Below are 11,220 nucleotides of genomic sequence, written 5' to 3' on the forward strand. Positions count from 1 at the left end.
GGGGTAAATGAAAGAATAGAGAAAACTATACTGTAGTAGTCAGGATGTGGTGGAACCAAATTGCAGTTTTCTAATTGAGAATGTATTCTTGGTCTGTAAGAACAGAGTTCTGGAGTAGGGTTGTTGCAGGTTCCCTTTTTAGTAGACACCTCCTGTCTGCTGCTGGAACACGTCAATTGTATCTTCATCCTCCATTTCCAACTAGCATTAAAAAAAGACAAATTTTAGACTATTAAATTCTTGAAAGGTGTAATTTCCAGATTTAAAAATCATGAAAAATACAAGTTACATTCAATTCCCAGGTTCTCTAGTGCCTTCACACTGAGCTACTTTCCCAGCCCTTTTACTTCACATTTTGACACACAGCCTTGCTAAATTACTCAAGGTGCTTGGGCTGAGCTCACACTTGTGACCCTCCTGCCTCAGGCTCACAGAATGCAAGGATGATAGGCCACCACCTAGCTTATTCTTTAAATTAGAAAACTAGAGCTGGGCTTGGTAGCGCACGCCTGTAATCCCAGCACTCGGGAGGCTGAGGCAGGAGGAGGGAGGCTGAGGCAGGAGGATTGTTGCAAAGTGAACTCAAGGCCAGCCTGAACTACATAGGAAGACTATCTCAAAATGACAAAACAAATAAAAAATAAAAATAGAAAGCTTAATGGAGTAAAACCTTGGAATGCAAGTGACTTGTTCTGCAAGTGCTCTGCAAGATGAGCAAATATTTCTAAAAAATTCTAATTTGATAAGAGAGCGATGTTTTCCAACAGAAGTGGCATGCGACAGGATCACAACTGAATCAGTGGTTCCCACCCTTGTTTGTCCTCCACTTCACTGCAGGTCTGCAGGTCATCGATCATCTCCTAACAACAGATCATGGAGAAAAACATGGAGGCTCCCTGTGTAAAATGTGAGAAACTGCAAAATTTTGTACAAAAGCACCACCCAGCTGGGCGTGGTGGTGCACACCTGTAATCCCAGCACTTGGGAGGCTGAGGCAGGAGGATCGTTTGGAGTTCAAGGCCAGCCTGAACTACATAGCAAAAAAACACCACCCAAATAAGGGTATGTGAAGAATGAATCTTTTTTTTTAACGAGGGTATAGCTCAGTGGCACAGCACCTTGCTTGGCAAGTGCAAGGACCTGAGTTTGATTCAAGGTCCCAAAAAAAAAACACCAGCGAGTCACATTTCCACAAAATCCTTGAAAGGAATCTAAAGTATCATTGAATAGCTTCCTTTGTTAAAAAACACAGGAGCCAAGCATGGTGGCACACAATCCCAGCAGTCAAGAGGGTGAAGCAGGAGGACTGTTTTCGAGTTAGAGGACAGCCTGGGCTACATATCACATTCAAAGCCAGTATGAACTACGTATCGAGACCCTATCTCAATCAATCAATCCATCAACCATCAATCGCATGAAAGGAAAAAGATCCCACTAATCCAACAGCAGTGATTCCATTAGTAATAGCCAAAGTCATCCTACACGATAACCCTCCTCTTATCTCTCTCACAAAAGCTGTAATGATTTCCCTTATGGGGGCGTCTTTTTTTGAGACAGGGTCTCACCATATGCTCCATGCTGGCCTTGAACTCAGTAATCCTCCTGCCTCAGATTCCCCAGTACTTGGATTACAGGTGTGTGACACCAAGCCCAGGTCTCACAAAGGTTTTCAAAGGTTATTTTTCTTTGTATTTTGTATTTATGACATTACAACATTATAACCATTTTTATATGAATATTTTTGTGTTGTGGAAGGAATCACCTGAATTGCCATCATTTTTTATGGGAAATTTGCTTTGCTATGCAAGTGTTTCGTATCATAAGCATCTCTCTGGAATCAACTATGCTCACAGATCAAGGTTTTACTGCATGTCCCTATGAGTATCTGTAAGGTCTGTTTAACTAAAGATCAGGAACTGAAACCGAGAAACAAAATATGGCCAGGTATGGTGGCTCACACCTGTAATCCCAGCACTCGGGAGGTTGAGGCAGGAGGTTCACTGCAAGTTAGAGACTAGCCTGGACTACAAAGTGAGACCCTGTCTCAAAAAGACCAAAAAAACCCAGAACAAACAAAACCAAACCCATGAAATTAAGTATATTTACATGTGCAGAAATAAAGAGCCCTAAGAATAGTATCATGTTAACTGGGCATGGGGGTATACACTTTGTAATCCCAGCACTTATGGGGCAGGAGGATTGTCATGTCTGAGGTCAGTCTGCGTTCCACAGTGAGTTCAAAGCCAAGCTGGACTACACAGCAAGACCCTGGTGCAAAATAAATAAATAAAGCTAGACATGGTAATCCCAGCACTCAGGAGGCTGAGGCAAGAGGATGGTTGTGAGTTCAAGACCAGCCTGTGCTACAAAGTAAGTTCAAGACCAGTCTGAACTGCACAGTGAGACCCTGTCTCAAAAAGACAACAAATAAGCGGGTATACTGGCGCACGCCTGTAATCCCAGCACTTGAGAGGCTGAGGCAAGAGGATCGTTGTGAGTTCGAGACCAGCCTGCGCTACAAAGTGAGCTAAAGGTCAGTCTGAACTGCATAGTGAGACCCTGTCTCAAAAAGAACCCCCCCCAAAAGACAACAAATAAATAAATATAATCAAAAACATGTTATTAGGCTGAAAATATAATTTAGGGGGCCAGGGATATAGCTCAGTGGCACAAGCGCCTGCCTGGCAAGTGCAAGATCCTGAGTTTGATTCCCAGCACCACAAATAAATAAATAATATTTTAAAAGCCAATCAAATAGCTTATATGATTACATTTGTGCTTTAATTTATATACAGTATGTTTATGGGCTGGCGATTTAGCTCAGCGGTACAACGCCTGCCTGGCAAGCGCAAGGTCATGAGTTCAATTCCCATTACCAGAAAAACAACAACAAAAAATTATATACAGTATGTTTATAATGATACACCAATGGTGGGGATAGGAGCAAAAGGAGTGTTTTTTATTTTGCAGTGCTGGGAATTAAGCACAGGACCTTTGCACTGAGTTATGTTCCCAGCACCTCTCCTTTTATTCTGAGGCAGGATCCTCATAAATCATTAAGTAGGAGGCTTGATCTTTCAATCCTATTTGGTCAGCCTCTCAAGAGTGCTGGGATTACAGGAATGAGCCACCAAACCCAGCTCTTTATTTTAAGACAGTCATTAAATTGTGTGGCCTGGCCTCGAACTCTCCAGCATCCAAAATACACTAGTGGAGATTACAGGCATGTACCACCATGCCTGGTTCCAAGGTGTTTTGAGTTATATTATCATAGATGTTTACTTGTTTAATGAAACTAGCTTTGGCCGGGGACACAGCTCAACAGTACAAGCACCTGCCTGGCAAGCGCAAGGTCCTGAGTTCGATTCCCAGTACCCCCCTCAAAAAAACCCCAAAAACAAATAAAGAAACTAGTTTTACTAGGTTCACTGTGCACACAGTAAACATAAAACTACCATGTTCATAGCAAGAAAGCCTTGGCATATACACTAATACTAAAAAGTAAATCAGGGGCTGGGGATTTAGCTCAGCGGCAAAAGCGCCTGCCTGGCAAGCGCAAGGTCGTGAGTTCGGTTCCCGGTACCGGAGAAAAACAAAAACAAAATAAAAAGTAAATCAGCTTTCTAACTTTTTTTTTGTTTCGTTTTGTCAAGACAGGGCATCACTATGTAGTTCAGGCTTGAACCTGCAGTGATCCTCAGCCTCTATAGTGATGGGGTTACAGGCATGTGCCACCATACCCTGTATTAAAAAACCTTTTATATTGCATATTAACACCAAAAATAAGAAAGGAAATTCTCTTCCTTGAATGCAAATATACTGAAAATAGGGTGAAGGAAACAAAAAAATTACAAATCTCCGTCCATTTCCCATTTCTATTAAAAAAAAAAAAAAAATTTTTTTTTTTTTTTTTGGAGACAAGGTCTCATCGCTTCTTGGCCTTTTGGCTAAGATCAAATGAGACAAGGTCTCACTTTGCAGTTCAGGCTGGTCTTGAACTCACTTTGCAGCCCAGATAGGCCTTAAACTCACAAGGATTCTCCTGCCTCAGCCTCCCGAGTGCTGGGATTACAGGCACAGATGTGGACCACTATACCTGGCTCAAAATAAACTTTTATAAAAGAACTGGGAGTGGGTGAGGAAGGGATTTAGCTCAGCGGCAAAAGCGCCTGCCTGGCAAGCACAAGGTCGTGAGTTCGGTTCCCAGTACTGGAGAAAAACCAAAAAAAAACAAAAAAAAAAACAATTAAGCTGTGTAGCAGCTCCCCACAATAAATGTTATCATGTACTAAAAAAAACGTTTAGAAAAAGCAACTGGAGGGGCTGGGGATTTAGCTCAGCGGCAAAAGCGCCTGCCTGGCAAGCACAAGGTCGTGAGCTCGGTTCCTGGTACCGGAGAAAAAACCAAAAAAAAAGAAAAAGCAACTGGAGGTGTAGCTCACTTGTACAGTGCTTGCCTAGCACACAGAAGTACTGGGTATAATCCCCAGTGCTGGTGGACAAAAAAGGACAGAAGGAAGACAGGAAAGACAAAAAGGTGGATGTGGAGGTACACTTGTAATTCCAGTACTATGGGAAGCACAGGCAAGAGGATTCCAAGTTCAGGCCTAGCCTGGGTAACTTATCAGGACCCAAAATACATCACAAAGCTGAGCACAGGAGCACACACCTGCAATTTAAGCATTCCAGGGTTGAAAGAGAGAGAATAGAAGTTCAAGTCCACCTGGGCAACTCAGTGCAATTCTGTCTCAAAATTTAAAAATTAAAGAACTGGAAATATAGCTCAGTCCAAAGGCCAAGTGCAATCCCCAATACTCTACCCTACCTAATCCAAAACCAAAAGCAGGTGGGTAAGACTCTAAAGCAAACCCATTCTAGCCAGGTGTGGTAGTACACACTTGTAATCCCAGCACTTGGGAGGCTGAGGCAGGAGGACTGATGTGAGTTTGAAGCCAGTTTAGGCTACGAAGTGAGCACAAAGCCAGTCTGGACTACACAGCAAGACCCTGTCTCAAAAAAAAAAACCCAAAAACAAAACCACAACAACAACAAAAGGCAGCCGGGGATATAGCTCAGTGGCATAAGAGCCTGCCTGGCAAGCGCAAGGTCCTGAGTTCGACTCCTGGTACCAAAAAAACACCCCAAGACCCTGTCTCAAAAATAAATAATAAATAAATAAATCCATTCTAATCTCATAAATGGAATTCCAAATTAAACTGGGCACAGTCAGACAAGCCTGTAACCCTAGTATTCTGGGAGGTTGAGGCAGGAGGATCCTAAATTCAAAGACAAGCCAGGCGTGGAGCCCGCCTGTAATCACAACACTCAGGAGGCTAAGGCAGGAGGACTGCTGCAAGTTGGAGGTCAGCCTGGTCTATGAAGTGAGCCGAAGGCCAGCCTGCACTGCATAACAAATTGTCTCAAAAAAGACCAATCAGGCTGGGGATACAGCTCAGCAGCACGAACACCTGCCTGGCAAGTGCAAGGTCCTCAGTTCGATTCCCATTAGCAATAAAAAAAGACCAATCAATCAATCAGTTGGTTTCTGTGTTCAGTCCTACAGAAAATAAGTCTAGACTGCATTCTTGAAGTAACCCTCTTCCCTCAGAATCCTAAGTGGTGGGAATATGGGTCTGTGTGACCACACTCTGAAGAAATCTTAAGGTTTTTTGTGAAATTTTAATTGCCTTCAAAACAAATAGGAGACCATCTTCCCTCCATTTATCAAGAGAATGTAGCACCTCCTTGTGGCTGCAAAATGTAATGGCTTCATGGAGACTCACCAGTGGAAATTTCAATATTCTTCCCTACAGTAGAACTCAGTCAAATCTTTGGAGACTATTAACAAAACATCTGGATGTGCAACTTCACTAATGCCACATGTATTGCTTTCCTAATTTTTAATGGCAGATAAAATTCAAATTCAAAAGTATAAAAGATCTAGCCAGGCACAGTGATACATGTCTATAATCCCATCACTCAAGAGGCTGAGGCAGGGGCTGGGGATTTAGCTCAGAGGCAAAAGCGCCTGCCTGGCAAGCGCAAGGTCGTGAGTTCGGTTCCCGGTACCGGAGAAAAACCAAAACAAAACAAAAAAACAAAACAAAAAAAATAAACAAAGAGGCTGAGGCTAGCCAGGCATGGTGGCGGATGCCTGTAGTCCCAGCACTCGGGAGGCTGAGGCAGAAGGACTGTTGTGAGTTTGAGGCCAGCCTGGGCTACAGAATGAGGTAAAGGCCAGCCTGAACTGCATAGTGAGACTGTCTCAAAAAGACCAAAAAAAAAGAGGCTGAGGTTAAATTGCCACAAATTCAAGGTCAGTGTGGGCCATTACTGAATATTAGGCCAGCCTAAACTACATAGCCAGACCATCTCCCAGCAAAAAAAAAAAATCCTGGAGGGAATGCTGGTACATGCCTGTAATCCCAGCACCTGGGAGGCTAAGGAGGCTTGTTGTGAGTTCGATGAGAGACTGAGCTACATAGTGAGACTCTGTCTCAAAAACATACCAAAAAAGGGCTTGGGGATTTAGCTCAGCAGCACAGCACCTGCCCAGCAAGCGCAAGGTCGTGAGTTCGATTCCCAGTACCCGGGGAGAAAAAACACACACACACACACAAAAATCCAACTATCTGCAGTCATAGCCCATTTCAACTTCCAGATTAGCTGGATTACAGCCATGTATCTGTACAGTTAGTCTGTAAATCTTAAATAGAAGTATAAGGGGATAACGAAGTCTCTACCATAGATGATTATTGTCCATCCAATCCCACATGAAGTTCTCAGAATAAACTGAAGTGATATATAAGATTAAGGGATCAGAGACCATCTTTTGTAGTAAGTTTTATGTCTTGTTTTTTGAGACAGGCTCTCACTATATAACCCAGGTTAGTTTTGGACTCCCCAGGGAAACTAGGCTGGGCTCAAACTCCCTATCCTCCTGCCTCAGTCTCTGAAGTGCTGGGACTACATGCCTGCTTGGCTGTTCTTAGGGTCTGAAAGGTCACTTATCAAAAGCCCTCCCTGCCAGGTATGGTGGTGCACACCTGTAATCCTAGCACTCCAGAGGCTGAGGCAGGTGGATCACTGAAAATTTGAAACCAGCCTGTGCTACACAGGAAGACCATGTCTCAAAACAACAAAAAGAGCCATTTGGGGCTACTCTGGAGGCTGAGGCAGGATGATCTGAAGTTTAAGGTAACCCTGGAAAACTTAGCTAGAAACCAACTCAAAATGAAAACTTCAAAAAGGCTAGGGAGCCAGAGATATAGCTCAGCGGCACAAGCGCCTGCCTAGCAAGCACAAGGTCCTGAGTTCAACTCCTGGTACAAAAAAAAAAAAAAAAACACAGAAAAAGGCTAGGGATGGCATATATCTATAATACCAACAATAAGGGTGAAGCACGAGGATTTTTTTGTTTTTTGGTGCTGGGGAAGGAACCCACGGCCTTGTGTACGCAAGGCAAGAACTCAACCACTGAGCCACATCCCCAGCCCGGCAGGAGGATTTTAACTTCCTAAGCTAGAGATCAAGGGTAGCCTACACTACACAGCTAGACCTTGTCTTAAGAAACCAAAATACTAGCTGGCACGCACACCTGTAAGGCTAAGGTAGGAAGATCCTTGCATGTTCGAGACCAGCCTGGGCTACACAAATGAGCTCAAGACCAGTCTGAACTGCATACTGAGACTCTGTCTCAAAAAGACAAAAAGAAAAACAAACCAAAATACAAAATCAAACCAAACAAATCCTTTAGCATTTCCTGCCATCTATTCCTATTCTTTTCTTTATCATCTCCTTTGGCAGTATTTCAGTTTCTATTTCTGTAAGAACTAGCCAGGCATGGTGGCACACACCTGCAATTCCAGCACTCAGGAGGATCACTGTGAGTTTGAGGCCAGCCTGAACTATATAGTGAGCCCTTGTCTCAATAAATAAATAAATGTTAACAAATTATAAGTGCTTTTTTAAAAAAATCATAAAATTGGAAGATTTTTACCTGTGCAGGTGTGTCTGTTTCATTGATTGGCTGTCCATCAAATCGGAATCTGATCTGCCTCATTGACAAACCCTGAAGAGTTTAAAAATAAGCAGCATATAAACAGTAAGAACAGCATTTAGATAAAACTATATATATTGAACCATGAATATATTAACAGGCATTCTAAATAAATGACCATACAATGTTAGCCTATCTATGTGGATAAAGACTGGAGGTGATTCTTTAAAATACAGCATGTTAGCCAGGCACAGTGGTACACGCCTGTACTCCCAGCACTTGGGACACTGAGGCAGGAGGATTGCTGCAAGTTCGAGGCCAGCTTGGACTACAAAGTGAGCCTAAGGCCAACCTGAACTGCAGAGAGACCCTGTCTCAAAATGATGAAAATATCAACAATAACAAAAGACACTGGGGGTGGGCAGGAATGTAGCTCAGCAGAATTGCGTCTGCCTGGCAAGCACAAGGTCCTGAGTTCAATTCCTAGAACCAAAAAAAAAAAGAACTAGGCACAGCGACACGTACCTGTAATCCCACCACTCAGGAGGCTGAGGCTGGAAGATTGCTGTGAGTTCCAGGCATGTACTACCGCACCCAACAGAAACAAAATTTAAACTAAAAAGTGCACATTTAAACCTCTCCAAAAAGGAGGTCAGGGATCTATCCATCACAGATTTAATAATAAAAACTGAAGTTCACCAAAAAATATTTTGAAGGGGTGGTAGTGAAAAAGGACTTTCATTTCTACATAGATAGCCCCTACCACTGTGCTTCTCACAATTGTGCTTCTCGGGGCTGGGGATTTAGCTCAGCGGCAAAGCGCCTGCCTGGCAAGCGCAAGGTCGTGAGTTCGGTTCCCGGTACCGGAGAAAAACCAAAAACAAAACAACAACAACAAAAAAAAAATTGTGCTTCTCACAATTCCAGGAGTAGCCTAGGCACTGAATTTGTTCTTACCCTTGATATCCACTTCCACCTGTAGGGCATGCTGGTGCTCCCCTGTAATCCCAGCACTGGGAGGCTGAGGCCAACCTGCACTACGTAGTGAGACCATCTCAAATCCCCCCACCAAGAAAAAACACGTCCACCAGAAGACAGAGAGTAACTGCCAGGGATATAGCTCAGTGGTGCATCACTTGCCTGGCAAGCGTGAGGTGCTGAGTTCGATTCCTGGTACAAAAAAAAATAATAAAAACACCTGTAATCTGGGCTGAGTAGTTGGTATGTGACTGTAATCCCAACACTCCTCAGGGGCTGAGGCAGGATGGCAAATTCAAGCCCAGCAAGGGGAAATAAGCAACACTATCTCAAAATAAAAAGGGCTGGGGATATAGCTCAACATGAAGGCCCTGGGCTGAGGATATAGCTCAGGGGCACAGTGCTTGCCTGGCAAGCACAAGGTCCTGAGTTCGATTCCCAGTTCCAAAAAAAACCCCCATGAAGGCCCCATGTTCAATCCCCATTACCACCCTAAAAGGAGGGGAGGAGGGGACTGACTTCAAAAGCTTTTTCTTGGGGCCGGAGATTTAGCTCAGCAGCACAGCCCCTCCCTGGCAAGTGCAAGGTCATGAATTCAATCCCTGTTACTGGAAAACAAAACAAAACAAAACAAAACAAAACCCGAAAAACAAAATCTTCCCATCACAGCCGAAGATAATGGGCCTAAACATGCCCCTACTCTAAAATGATTCCAGCCCTATTACATGCCTGGCCTGTAATCCCAGCATTCGGGAAGCTGAGGCAGGAGGATCGCTGAGTTGAGATCCACCTGGGCTATAAAGTGAGTTCAAGACCAGCCTGAACTGCAAAGTGAAACCCTGTCTCAAAAAGGCAATAAATAAATACATACATAAAGTGATTCTGGTGTTTTATTCATGAAGCACAGGTGAGGAGAGAGGAAGGGAAGGAAAGATGCTGGCAATCATAGCCAAGTGAAGACAAGACAGGAAAATAAAGTACCTTTGGGTTTATATTGTTAGTAAATTAGTCATTCGTATATCACATTCAAATTACAAGCACTAATATACAGACTCCCATAATTATCAAAGATACTAAGAGAAAATTTAAATTGCACTGCTAATATTTGTTTGTTTGTTAGTTTGGGTTTTTTTTTTTTTTTTTTTTTCTGGTACTGAGAATGGAACTCATGACCTTGTGCTTGCCAGGCAGGCGCTGTGCCGCTGAGCTAAATCCCCAGCCCCCTGCACTCCTAATATTAAAGATACTGAGAAACATAGTAGCACCCCTAGTGTTAAAGACACTAAGAGTACTAAATAATAAACATTTGTAGCAAGTCACAGGGGCTATTTCTGTAATCCCAGCTACTCAAAAGGTTAAAACAGGATCTCAAGTTCCTGGGCAGTCTGGGCAACACAGGAGAACCTATAGCAAAATAAAGGAGTAGGACTATAGCTCACTGACAGTGCATTTGGTTTCGATCCCCTGTACACAAAATAAGTGAACATTTGTGTAGCACCTGTTTTCCCTTATTTTAACAAGGTATTGGGGTTGAGGGTATAGTACAGCAGCACAGTGCCTGCCTGGCAAGCATAAGGTCCTAAATTTGATTCCCGGCACCAAAAAAAAAAAGTGTCACTAAATCTGTTTTAAAATCTAGGGGGCTGGAGATTTAGCTCAGCGGCACAGCGCCTGCCTGGCAAGCGCAAGGTCATGAGTTCCATTCCCGGTACTGGAAAAAAAAAACAAAAAACCTAAAAAAAAAAAAAGAGAAAAATCTACCCATAACACGATTGTATTGCTTTCCTTTAAAATCCTAGTTTAAGTGTTTGACTCCACTTCTAGACTATGCCTTGTCTTTTTTTTGTTTGTTTGTTTGTTTTCTCCGGTACCGGGAACCGAACTCACGACCTTGCGCTTGCCAGGCAGGCGCTTTTGCCGCTGAGCTAAATCCCCAGCCCCTTATGCCTTGTCTTTTTTTGGGGTTGTTTCTGGGTTTTTTTCCATTACCGGGAATTGAACTCACGACCTTGTGCTTGCCAGGCAGGCGCTGTGCCGCTTAGCTATATCCCCAGCCCCCTATGCCTTGTCTTGCTTGAAATAATAATGCAAGCAATCCCTAGATTTCCGGTACCGGGAATCGAATTCACGGGTTACACTTATAATTTTCAATTCATGGTTCATAAAGTTGAAACTTAATTTGTGGATACCGAAAGCAACAAAGAATTCAATTAAAAAAAAAAAAAAAAAAAAAATCCAATGCC

General features: G+C 43.2%; 1 protein-coding gene across 1 annotated transcript in view; it reads right to left on the bottom strand.

Moving 5' to 3' along the window:
* Positions 1 to 11,220, bottom strand: part of Sumo2 (small ubiquitin-like modifier 2) — a gene marked incomplete at its 3' end in the record, with an annotated part of 20,747 nt that continues 9,527 nt past the window's right edge. The window contains 2 exon segments of the mRNA XM_005412281.2: positions 1 to 201; positions 8,000 to 8,071. Coding sequence (XP_005412338.1) covers positions 139 to 201; positions 8,000 to 8,071 — 135 coding nt within the window.

Source organism: Chinchilla lanigera, unplaced genomic scaffold, assembly GCF_000276665.1.
Source record: "Chinchilla lanigera isolate Chin_1 unplaced genomic scaffold, ChiLan1.0 scaffold00152, whole genome shotgun sequence".
Lineage (NCBI taxonomy): Eukaryota > Metazoa > Chordata > Mammalia > Rodentia > Chinchillidae > Chinchilla > Chinchilla lanigera.